This window comes from Leptopilina heterotoma, unplaced genomic scaffold (assembly GCF_015476425.1).
Source record: "Leptopilina heterotoma isolate Lh14 unplaced genomic scaffold, ASM1547642v1 Lhet_192, whole genome shotgun sequence".
Classification (NCBI taxonomy): Eukaryota; Metazoa; Arthropoda; class Insecta; order Hymenoptera; family Figitidae; genus Leptopilina; species Leptopilina heterotoma.
The window spans coordinates 20,625-34,197 of NW_025110911.1; the positions used below are offsets into that span (position 1 = coordinate 20,625).

The 13,573-nt window shown below is 22.9% G+C and overlaps 1 protein-coding gene across 2 annotated transcripts in view; it reads right to left on the bottom strand.

Moving 5' to 3' along the window:
• Positions 1-915: 915 nt before the first annotated feature.
• The window catches only part of LOC122500952, a 66,839-nt gene continuing 54,181 nt past the window's right edge, over positions 916-13,573 (bottom strand). Inside the window, exons 3-4 of one of the 2 annotated variants that reach the window (XM_043610130.1) lie at positions 13,419-13,517; positions 916-1,514 (exon numbers count right to left, since the gene is read on the bottom strand). In XM_043610130.1, the coding sequence (XP_043466065.1) occupies positions 1,492-1,514; positions 13,419-13,517 (122 nt within the window). In that variant the 3' untranslated portion in view covers positions 916-1,491. Of the gene's footprint in view, positions 1,515-12,692; positions 13,518-13,573 lie in introns of those variants that run through there. The other variant, XM_043610129.1, reaches the window with a different exon arrangement.

Genomic DNA, 13,573 nt, shown 5'->3' on the forward strand with positions numbered 1-13,573 from the left:
AAGACAATTATATTATACACAATATATTTACAATTAGTTTTTCACTGAATAATGAAAAATTAAAAAAAAAAAAAAAGAATAACATTCATACGTGGGAGGGAATGAGACCTCCTTGGTAACATATCGATGCGTGCAAATATGATCGACCTTGTCGATTCTTCATTGCACATTGGTCTGTGATATTTTCCTAAGTAATGATATTACATTTTACTCTGTAATAAATTATTATATTAATGACTCTTGTCGCATGCGTCTAAACGCATCTATTTATTACATATTAATCGTCTTTTTTTTCTTGGCAGTGTGTTACACAAATATGGATACAATAACATTATTGAAATAATTCACATCTGCGCTCCGAGTTCGAAATAAAAACACAGAAAATATGACACATCTTTAATTAAAAGTTTTATAATTTTTAAAAAGAAAATCCGAGTTCTACCGATTTTTATAAATTCTTTACTTTAAAACTATTTCTTCAAAATTTTATTTATGTTTTCGAATTTTTCATTTGAGACTATTTTTTGAATTTTTATATTACTCCAATTCACTAAAAGTGTTTATAATTAAATTAAATTATTAACGATAGAAATTAATAATTTAATTTACTGTTCGCATTTAATTGCAAAAATTTATTTTATAACAAATTTTCGTTTTTTCTAATTTAATATTATTTTATGATTTCACTTCTAATTTACTTTATTTATTATTATTGTCATTTATAAATTATTCTACTGATATAATAAAAAATAAATGAAATTAATGTAAATTACTCCTTACATTCTTTATAACTTATTCACTTCAACGTAACTTATTGAATTAATTGTAACTTAGTCATTACTTTTTCTTTATTAAATTTACTATACTTTTTATCTATTTAAATTTAATAATTTATTTATTATAATTTTATCTTTATTTTAGTTCGATTCTATTATTTATTTTCTTTTGACAATTTAATTTGTTTTCTGTTAAAAAATGAAAATGTTTAAATATCCTTAATGTTCTATCTAATTGCTCTTTATGCTTTTAAATTATTTTTTTCTATTTATTGTATTTTGATTTTTAATTTATTTCCAAATTATATTTTAAATCAATTTTTTGATGATTAACTACAGATAAATTCGAGAGGTCTTGAAATTAGATGCAAAGCATTTAATTTAATACCAAATTGGATTAAAAAAAATTGAAAAAAAATTTATTACATCGTATTACCTGAAAATTTTGAATTCAAGATAAATATTTTCTGTGATTTTATTATTAATTTTCAATTATTAATTCTAATATTTTTTCACTCGCTGTATCACGAGTGAATTGTGTCTTCTTTGTACGACATACACTCCACTGTCTCCGCAAAAATTAGAATTGCGTAGTTTTTAATTTTTATACCAAATTGTCGAGAATTGTCCATTTTTTCTATTGTTTGAATTTTTCGGTCCTGGTGATCCAATCTCGACATCCGGTTAAATCATGGCATTTCTTGGGAATTTCAAATTAGTAGAAATACGCGAAGAAAGCTGAAACAAATAAATAAAGAAAAAATTAGAGAAAATAGACGAAATGTTGATAAAGAGTAAAAGAGAGAGAGAGAGAGAGAGAGAGAGAGAGAGAGAGAGAGAGAGAGAGAGAGAGAGAGAGAGAGAGAAAGAGTAAAAAATAATAGCGGAAAGAAGATAAAAGATATGCGGAAGTAATGTTTGAAAAGTTATAATAAGGAGAAAATTATATTCTTAAAGGCGTGACTGCTGAATCTTCAAATTATACATATGCAGAATACATTAAAATATTCAGACGAGAAACTCGAGGATAGTTAAACTTTATAAGATATTCCTGCACTGATAGTGAGTTTAAAGTTTTTTAATTAAATTACAGGCTTCGGACTCAAGCGACTATTGATACTTTTTGGTACTTTTTTCACCACGTACAACTATTTTTATACAACTAGCTACTATTTTTGTAATGACACTTATTATTATTATTATTATTATTATTATTATTATTATTATTATTATTATTATTATTATTATTATTACTAATGACTCTTATTTCGCGCTAAAAAAAAGCCACGAATGGTACTATTTCTTAAACCGAAATTTTCGATACCAATTTATTCAGTAAAGAAATTAATTCTAAGATTTTAAAAAAATTGGAAACCATAAAAATATTTCGAATTAAAAATTGAAATCCGTTTATATTAATTGTCAAACTCTCTAAATTTGATTATAAATAATTATAGAATTACGAATATTGACGGCAGTTCAGTTAACAAAGTCAAATTCCACGCCACCTGTTGATTCAATTCAAAATTCAATTATTTTCAAAAAATTTCCTCAATTCAATGATTTTCAATATCTACTATTTTCATTAAAATTTTCCAAAAGAATTCAATTATTTAAAATAAAATTTCATGAAATTCTACACAAATTTTTTAATATTTTCAAAAAATAATAAAAATTTCACAAGAATTTCATTATTTGCAAATTTTTTTATAAATTTCTTCACAATCATTCAATTATTTTCAGAAATAATAAAATTATTTTTACGGGGATTTAATTATTTTCGTAAATAATAAAATTCTTTTTAGGAAGTCAATTATTTTCATAAATAATAAAACTCATTTGCAGAATTGCAATTATTTTTAATACAATTTTAATTGAATTCCTCGAAAATTTTTTTAAAAATTTTATTAAAATTCGTCAACACTTATTTAAAAATTAATAGATAAAATTCTGTATGAGAATTCAATTTTAAAACATGCAATTATTCAATAAATTGTTATTTTTGTATTTAAATAATTGAATTCTAGCAGAATTTTCTTGTGAAAATTGATTTAAAAATTAATTTCAGTTAAAATTTTAGATAATAATTAAATATTAAAAGCAATATAGCGTAAATTTTTAAAAATAATTGAATTTTAAAATAAATTTTTTTGAAAAAGTTTAATTGAATTTTTTTAATATTATTTAAAGTTTTTATTTTCTAATATAAATTAAATTGAAGACTTTACGAATAATTGAAGTTCGTAAAATTAAATATTTTAAAGAAATGGATATGAAAATTGCCAAAGAAAAAATATTACGAACATTTTATAACACTTTTGACACTATTTTTTTATTTCTAAATTCAGTACGAAGCCTTAAATTAAATTAAGTTCAAAAATACAAGTTATTCAGAAAAAAATTTGCTTTAAAAAAATTTTGTTTTCTCTTTCTATCACCATGTTATCGGTTATTGTAATTATTTATTAAAAAATTTTGATATTATTTTTTTATTTTATATATTGAGCAGTAAATTTATATCGTTTTATTAACAAATTATTTTTTTTATTTGTTAGGTAAACAACGAAACACATCTACAAATTATTATAGAGCCGCCTTATAATCTGATGGAAATCAAGGATTTAGAGGTATCGTCAGGAAAATGGTGAGTTTTTAATTTATTTCGAATTTTTATATTTTGGGTATCCATTCAAAAGTCGCTTCTCAATCGAATCGTTATTATTTATTAAGTTAAACTTATTTGTTTTACTCAACTTATTGATTTATTTGTTGAGTTAAAATTAGGACCAGGAGTGATAAAAAAAATTATAATTAGATCGCAATAATGTAAACAACAAAGTTTTTGAAGAAAAAAATATTAATGGATTTAGAAATGTGGGAGTGGTTTTCGCGCAAGATAATAGAGATGCGATGATAGCTCTCGATTTAATTAACTTAGAAAACGAATCTGTGCTCTTATTCGAAAAGAAAGTTTTGATAGCACTCATTCTTCTTGAAGGAACTTCCGCCATTTATCACGCGAATATTTAATTTATTACCACCACACAGAACAAAATTTATGCCAGTATTTAAAAAAAATTTACTGATAAGAAAGTATCAATTAATTCAAAAGATGGAAAGTATTAATAATCCATCTTAAAACTATTTTAATGAATATTTTTTAATTTTTGCAATAAATTTATAATCTTTCTATAAATAAAATATAAACTTCTGTAAATAAAATCATCTTTATATTTAAAGTATAAAAAATTCACTTTTATGTGTATCAATTTTTCTTTTTATATTCTATATCAAAATGAATTTTTTCAATCGAGAGAATTTTTTTTCACTACAGAACAAAATTGAATTGACTTTAAAAAAAATGAAATATTCGTTTTCATTTTTTTTCGCTTCTGAAAAATCATTTTTTCCTAATGTAACTAAACTTATGGATATTTTCTTCTTTAGTTTATTATAACTGCATATATTTGTATTTAATTTGATATTGATTAGAATTTTCTTATATTAGATTTTTCACAAAATCTACATTGAAAAATGACCTTGTTGACTTTCTAAAATATTTCAAATATAAAATGAATAAATATCGCGCTTGTCAGTAACTGTGAAACGGAGAGTGTAATACGTTGATTAACGTATCGGAAAAATTGAAACCGTGTCGAGTGAGTAAGAAAATAATTACACTATAACAGTATAAAATCAGAGCATTCCAACTTCTAACAAATGAGAGGTTTCTTTTAAGGAAAATGTAAATATAATTGTTTCTGAACGAAATTTTGCAAAAAGAAATATATAAAAGTTTTCTTTTATATCACGAGAAAATTATATTATTTTATTACTTAAATAAATTATAATTATTTATTTATATGAGAACACTGTAAAGAAGAGAGCTATAGATTTAAACTCCCAACAGTCGTGCTAAAGAGAAAAATTTTAAGTTGTCGCAACTGTTTCAAGATAGGGGAAAGGGAATAAGAAAAGAGAGTTAAAATTTTATTCCTCTATATTAATTCGGCGCCGAATTATTATGAGCGACATTTTTACTCCCCTTCCCCCAACTCTCACCCTGGAAGCGTTACATATTGAATTATTTAATTTAATTAATAATAATTTAATTAATTAATATTAATTAAATAATATAATAAATGTTAATTACGAAATAACTCCACAGAGTTAATCCTGAACTCTTATTTAAAGTCGGTTTTTAACTCGAAAATTTTTCTCACACAACTCGGTAGTGTTGTGTAATTTTGTCCTAAATTTTTTAAGAAACAATCTTTAGTATAAAGAAATTAAAAGAAAAATGAGTTAATTGATTGTTATTTAGCATATAAGGCACTATATATACAGACGTTTAAAAATTCCTTACTTTTAATTATTATAATTACTTGTATTCAGGAAACATTAATATTGTTTAGAATTCACATTCAGGAAATATTAATATTTAGTATATTCATAGTGAGTTAATAGTAAAATTATTTATGCAAAAGAAAAAATTTGCCTATTATACAGAAGCGTTGTGATATAATTTACAAGGACGACGCTATTTTTTTTTAATTATTTAACTTTATTTGCACATTTATTGTTTTGTTTTTTTCTTTTATTGAAAAAAAAGGAAGTTAACTTTCTTCCCTTCTTTTTCCCTCTGAGGTAAAGTAAGAAGAATTACATTTTTTCCCCCATTCTGGGAGTTAATTTTTCACTCTGAAAAATTCACTCCAAACTTCCTTGGTCCTTTGACGAATCTCTCACATTGTAGTGTCGTGTAAAAATATATTCACAAATTTTGCTGAACATTTTGTAAAAGTTCTGAATATTATTTTTATTATTCTCTTATTTATTTTATTATATTTAATTCTTAATATTTTCTTTAACTTTTATTCAAATTTTTTATTTTTAATCTTTTTAAATACTGTTTTTCTATTTATATTCAAAAATTAAAGTTTTTTCATTAAAGATACACATTTTAAATCTAAATAAGTTACGCAAATACAAATTTTTAAAATTTATAATAATAATTAGAAATTTTAAAGAACTTAGATTTTAAAAAAATCTAGTCAAAACTTCAATTATCTTCATAAATAATAAACATCTTCTCTGAAATGCAATTATTTTCAAAAATTTTAATAAAATTATTGGCAAAATTTCAATTATTTTCAAAAATCTTCCTCAATTCAACGACTCAATTATTTTCAAAAATAATGAAAATTGCACAGGAATTCAATTATTATTTACAAATTTTTTATAAATTTCTTTCTACTATTTTTCTGAATAATAAAATTTTTTACAGATATTCAATTATTTTCGTAAATAATACAATTTTTTACAGGGATTCAATTATTTTCATAAATAATAAAACTCTTTTTAGAAATTCAATTTTTATACAATTTTAATCAAATTCCTAAAAAAATGTAATTATTCTTAAAAATTTTATTTAAATCTGTCAAAAGAATTCAATTATTTAAAAATTTAATGATAAAATTCTTTATGAAAACTCAATTTTAAGAAACATTCAATTATTCAATAAATTATTTATTTTTTTGGTATTTAAATAATTGAATTCTCATAGAATTTTCTATTAAAAATTAATTTAAAAATGAATTTCAGTTAAAATTTTATATAATAATTGAATATTAAAAGCATTGTAGGATGAATTTTTAGAAATAATTGAATTTTGAAAAGGTTTCAAATTAAAATCTTTGAAAATTTGAATTTTTCATACTTTTAACTAACTAATAATAATAATAATAATTGAAATTGAAATGATGAAAATAATTTTGAAGAATGTACAGTAACAATATTCTTATTATAATATAAAATAATAGAAATAAAAGATGTTTAGTTCTTCTGAGACATCATCTTTTATTTATACAATGTTATGGCTTCCAAAAAATATTGAATTAATATAAAATAATGATTTTATCACTTGGTCATCTTTAATTATTATAAGCTATTGAATTTCAGAAGGTTTAAGTTTTAAATTTTTGTAAATTTGAATTCTTATGGAAAAATATTAATGATTAAATATTTTTTTTATAAATAAAACTATTGATGTTTTCAAATAATTTTAAAATTAAAGAATTTTGTAAATAAATATAATAGAATATTTTTTTTTTAATATATAATCATTTTTAGAGTGAATCAGAATATTCTTTGGGATCGGGGAAAAAGTCAAAAAATTTTGTCTGGAAATCAGGGAAAAACATAATTTAATTTTTATAGCAACCCTGTTAATGTTTAGTTATGTAAGATTTTATCTTATATTTTTTATTTATAAATAAAATTGATGCTAAAAATCAGTAGAAAATTTGTAGTTGTGCAGAATTTTAAATTATTCAAAAATTTATAAGTTTATAATTTATTTATTTTAATTTATATTTTTAAAGAAAAAGAAAAATCAGTCGGGGAAAAATCAGGGGATTTCGAAAATAAAATTTTGCAGGCACCCTGATTTTACTAATATTTTCTGCAATTCTCTTATCACGAAATAGTAAAAATTGCTAATAGAAATCGAGCAGAAATTTTAAGTTTTATTTTTACCATATGAAAGTAGTAAAACTTATGTATTTTATTCATTTCTCCATTTAAATCATCAAACAAGATGAGAATTTTTTTTTTTGATCAAACAAGATCAGAAAAAATTTCCCTCTCAATTTGAGATTTTTTTTTAATTCGTATATTGAAAGAAATTTGTAGAAATATTGAAAAATATTGAATATTGAATACTGAGAAATTGAGACAAATTGCCAAAATACGTGTGTTCTCTCTTTCTATCCGAGATGAACTTGAACTGGTTCATTCGAAGATCGTTGATCCTGAGTGGTTCTTTAGTTGATTGTCGAGAGATCAAAACGTAACCTTGCTACGCATTTGTGACTGACCTCGTAATGTGTTACGTGACCAGGCGATGTATAAGGAAGGTTACGCGTCAACGAGTTTAAGAACCGAGGCCTCCGAAAGAAGAGAGTATTCGCTTTCACTATATATATTCACTGAAAGAGAGAATGAGAGAGAGAGAGAGAAGGTGATGAGTCTGAATAAGGACTGACAGGGGCAAAATGCTTCTGAAGGATCAAGGTTAAATCTTCTCATCTCACAGACACCTGTTTCTGATCCGCTGAGTAACTAACTTGTCATCTTAATTGCTTTCGGAAGACGGAAGTTTAAATCCTCATCTCGGGGTCGAAATTAATTTCCTCAAAACCACCGCATGTTATAGCGGTAATTTTTACACATTTCATTAAAAATCCTAAGAAAAATCAAGGATCTTTAATCGATCAAGGATTTCAATTCGTCTCGCCAGGATATTTGTCTCAACTTGACACACTTATTCCTAAAATTGAGTTTTGAAAAACTCGCTTCCTTAATGTGCGGCAATTAAAAATAATTGATCTCTATATTTTCTTGTTAGAACACAAATGTATTTCAGGGTTTTTGCAAATTTTCATTCGCTAACAATGCTTTTTTCATCACTGAAAAAATTTCCTGATTTAACAATCTATTGGCAGCAATTATTTTTTATATAAATAAAATTATAATCCATTTTTAATGAATTACAATTTATTTAAATAATAAATTATGAAATAATTATACGCACTTGTTTACATTTTGAAAATAAAATTTTATTTCACATTTTTTAAATATGTGGTGGGAAATAAAGTGGCGTGATAATAATTGCATTTCATTAGTCTCATAAAAATTAATGACTCTTTAAATGTTTTCAGTATCATTGCTGTTGAAAGTGTCGAATGATTACATAGATTATGGGAAATCCAATTCACAAGCAAGGCTATATAATTTCATTGATCATGTATCTATGGAAGATTAAGACTTTCCTCTCTAAGCTGAAGAAAAAAAAATGTGTCTGTGCATAAAGTAACCCTTTATCTTGAATATTCATTCTGAATCACATTTTGTATATTATTTTTGCAATTCACCGAAAAGGTCATTTGATAAATTATTGTCCATGAAAATCAGTAATACAGTTGTAACTCTGATTTTCTTTGGTCAAGTATAAAACAATTTTGATATGCTCTTGACATATACAGAAAATAATTTTATTCTCTACTTTATCATTAGTTTACCGAATGATAATTTTATTTTGTTTGGAATAATTTCAATTCGATTATTTCGAATAACTTCCATTCGAATATTTCGAACGAGTGCAATCAGGGTTGCCACTGGAAAAAATTGAATTTTTAAAATTCATGAGAAAACTCTGAATTTTTCAACAACTATCATAAAATTATGACTTATAAATTATTTAATGAATAATTTTTACAATTTTCATAAATACTAGATTCATAGAAGAATTTTAGATAAAAATACTAAAAAAAAATTGAACTTTGGAAAAGTTACAAATGATTCCAGAAATTCAATTATTTTCAAAAGTTATAAAAATTCTTCGCAGAATTTCAATTATTTTCCAAAAATATTTAAAAAATTCAATTATCTTTATTAATAATAAATTTCTTTATCAAAATTCAATTATTTAAAAAAATTTTAGTAAAATTCTTGGCAAAATTTCACATGAATTCAATTATTTACAACATTTTTAATAAATTTTTTTCGAAATAATTCAATTATTTTCATAAGTAATAAAATTTTCACAGGAATTCAATTATTTAAAATACAAAATTTCATAAAATTTTCCGAAAAATATCAATTATTTAAAAAGATTTTTATAAAATTCGTCGCAAGAATTCAATTATTTCTATAAGTAATAAAATTCTTCACCAAAATTCAATTACTTTTTTAAACTTTAATAAAATTCGTTGCAAGAATTCAATTATTTATGTAAATAATAAAATTCTTCACCAAAATTCAATTATTTTTATAAACTTTAATAGAATTCGTTGCAAGAATTTAATTATTTATATAAATAATAAAATTCTTCACCGAAATTCAATTATTTTTATAAACTTTACTAAAATTGGTTGCAAGAATTCAATTATTTATATAAATAATAAAATTCTTCACAGAAATTCAGTTATTTTTATAAAATTGAATAAAATTCGTTGGAAGAATTAAATTATTTTCAAAAGTAATAAAATTCTTAACAGAAATTAAATTATGTTCAAAAATTAAAAAAAAAAATTCTTGTCAAAATTTCAAGTATCTTTATAAATAATAAAATTCTTCATCAAAATTCAATTTTTTTAAAAATATTAATAAAATTTCACAGGAATTCAATTATTTACAAAATTTTCAATAAATTTCTTCGAAATAATACAATTATTTTCATAAATAATAAAATTTTTACAGGAATTCAATTATTTAAAATACAAAATTTCATAAAATTTTTCGAAAAATATCAATTATTTAAAAAGATTTTTATAAAATTCGTCGCAAGAATTAAATTATTTAAAAAAATTTAACAAAGTTCTTTTCAAGAATTCAATTATTTTTATAAATAATAAAATTCTTCACCGAAATTCAATTATTCAATTAACTTGAATAAAATTCGTTGCAAGAATTCAATGGTTTTAAGAAATAATAAAATTCTTTATCAAAATTAATTGTTTTTTAAATTTTAATAAAATTCTTGTGAAAATTTTAATTATTTTCATAAATAATAAAACTCATCGCAGGATTTTAATTATTTTTGATACAATATTTTAATCAAATTTCTCGAAAAATGTAAATTCTTTAAAATTTTATTAAAATTTGTCAAAATAATTCAATTATTTAAAAATTTGTTGATAAAATCCTTTATGAGAATTCAAGTTTAACAAACATTCAATTATTCAATAAATTATTTATTTTTTAATTTAAATAATTGAATTCTTCTAGAATTTTCTAATAAAAATTGATTTAAAAATGAATTACCGAATAATCGATTTATTATTTATGAAAATAATTGAATTATTGCAACTAATTTTATTACATTTTTTTAAAATAATTGGATTTTTTTGAGAAATTGTACTACTTGTAAAAATAATTGAATTATTGCGAAGGATTTTATTAGGATTTTTGTAAATAATTAACTTTTTTTGGAAAAATTTTATGGTAATTTAAATTATTATATAAAACATGAAGAAGACGATCACTCCGAGTCGAAGACTCGGAATGATCGCCTTCTTCATGTTTTGTTATAATATTCTTATAAGTTGTAGAATTTCAAAAAGGTTTGAATTTGAAGGTTTTGAAGAATTTTAATTCCTACAAAAAAATAATAATTATTAAATGTTTATTTAAAAAAGAAGTTATTGATGTTTTTTTAATAATTTTACAATTAAAGAAACTTGTAAATAAACGTAATAGAACATTTTTTGAGTAATAATTTTTAGAGTGAATCAGAATATTCTTTTTTCTTTAGAGTCAGGGAAAAAGTGAAAATTTTGTCTGGAAATCAGGAAAAAGTCAGGGAAAAATAAAATTAAATATTTTTGGCAACAATACTCAATTATTTCGGACAACTTTAATTTAAATAATTATAGAAAGTGAATTTATCAATTTAAATAGTTCAAAGTTTACCCAAAGTATAAAAATTAAAAATATTAAAACAGGAAACATTTTCAAAATTGAGAATATAAATATAAGTAAATAATAAAAAATATAGTAAATAAATAAGTTTGAAAAATTATTCCTCCTGTGGGGGAAAAATGTGAGAGATTGTCAAAAGAGGAATTTCCCTTTCGATATGAGTTTAATTTTTTTTTCTTCCAAGTTTTACACGTATGCTGTCGGGCCTTCGCATTTGACTTACCTTCGACTGTCGTAAGAGTTTAATTATAAATTCGTATTAGTAATCAGTCATGTGTTGAAATTAGCAATAAATATAAAACCTGAATTAGATGAAATATTTGTCGTTCATTTCGAACAGTTGAATAATTTGATAAGGTCAACATCAATTTATTTCACCTTTACTTCAATAGCAAAAACCAATAACTTCCAGTATAATAATTGAATGGATGCTCCAATTAATCTATTTTACGGACCATTTGCCGCACGTTCACCAATAAGTACTTAACCTGATACAAAACATTCTTTACATTTTTTTTTTACATCTTGTTCATTTTTTTTTCTTTCTATTCCACAAGATTCGTTTAAATTTTATAAAAGAATTAGAAAAAAAATCAGAGAATCGGTGTTTTAACACGCCATATTAGTTTGTTCCAGTTAGTAAAGGCTAATTTACAAATCGATAAAATTCAGTTATATGCATTTTGTTAATTACAACTTCTCTACACTTGAGAAGTTTCACGCAAAATCGAGCATCGATTTTGTCGAAAGTTATCACACCATAAAAAAAGATATCATGCTTTTTTTTTGTATTTGAGGAAAGGATTAAGGATGTTATTTTTTATTTTCTAGTAGGTATTATTCATATTGTATTTCAATTTCATTTTTACAATTGACAGTAAATTTTTTAATTATTTCCGAAATTTCCAATAATCTGTTTGCAACGCCAATTTTTTTTGTGTAAATATTTCTTTTTTTTAAAATGTCTGTTAAAATTTTCTTTGTTGAAAATTTCTTTGTTAAGATTTCAGTGTTGAAAATTTCTTTGTTATAATTTCGGTGTTGAAATTTTCTTTTTAGAATATTGCATATTGTTGAAACTCTAATTTTCTAGAAGTTCCGATTCGAAGCTGACTGTAAATTTTGAAAGTATGTCTAACATAATTTTTCATTTAATTTATTTATTGTTCGATTCGATTCACAAAAATTTGAAAACAAAGCAGGAAGTTGTATATTAAAGATGCAGTTGTATAATGTATATTGTCTGCTCGACTTTCTAGAATCAAGGTTCAACATAAGGAGTAATTGCGAAAATCTCTCGAGTGGCCTTCTTTGAAGCTTCTCGAATTTTTTAAATCCCTTTTGAAAGTCGAATTAAGAAAATCATATTTACCAATTCAATACCCTTTTTTCAAATTTCCCGAAAGGAAACAAAAAATCAAATTTTATTATGTACACTATTCATAAATTTTATTAGTCATTTACACATTTATAAATTGTTTATACAATTAAGGAGAAGGAAAAGAAGAAAATACTTTTTCAAATCGACATTTACACATTTATAAATTGTTTATACAATTAAGGAGAAGGAAAAGGAGAAAATTCTTTTTCGAATCACCATTTACACATTTATAAATTGTCCATATACAATTAGGAAAAAGGAGAAGGAGAAAATATTTTTCCGAATTGCCAGCAGCTCGAAATTATATCTCATCCACCATTTTATAAATATTCATAAATTATATTTAATATAAATTAAATATTAGTGACTAAAATCATGCTTCCTTTGAGACCATATTTTAAAATAACATTCATTCCTGTTTTTACATATATAAATATACCCAAAATTACAATCACCTCTTTTTTTGAATTTAGCGGAATTTTATAAGAGAAAAAAATTAGTTATTTTGTTCGATTAATAAATTAATTGAACACAAATGGGGTTTTTTTTTATAATAGTATCGAAATACGTTAGATATGTAAGGATGATGGAAATTGGGTCCATGTGTGTGAAGAAGGTTTTTATTATTATTATTTTTTGCGTGTGCTGATGCGAGTGCGCAGACCATCCAGTTTTAAAAGGAGGTCTTGCTTGTCCAGTTTTATTTACATTTTCGAGTTTTTTTTTTTTTTGACAAATTCTTGCTCCTCAGGGCTTTGGATTTCCAATAATTGCTTTACCTGAATTTGGTGGCACAAATCCGTAACCGCTGGCACCCACTATTACTCCACTGGTTTCCGCCGGATTCGATGCCGGTCCCACTGGAAAGACAACTGGACCTAAAAAAAAGAAGATTTTTTTAATATTCTTGAGTTTAAATTTTTAATTAACTTAA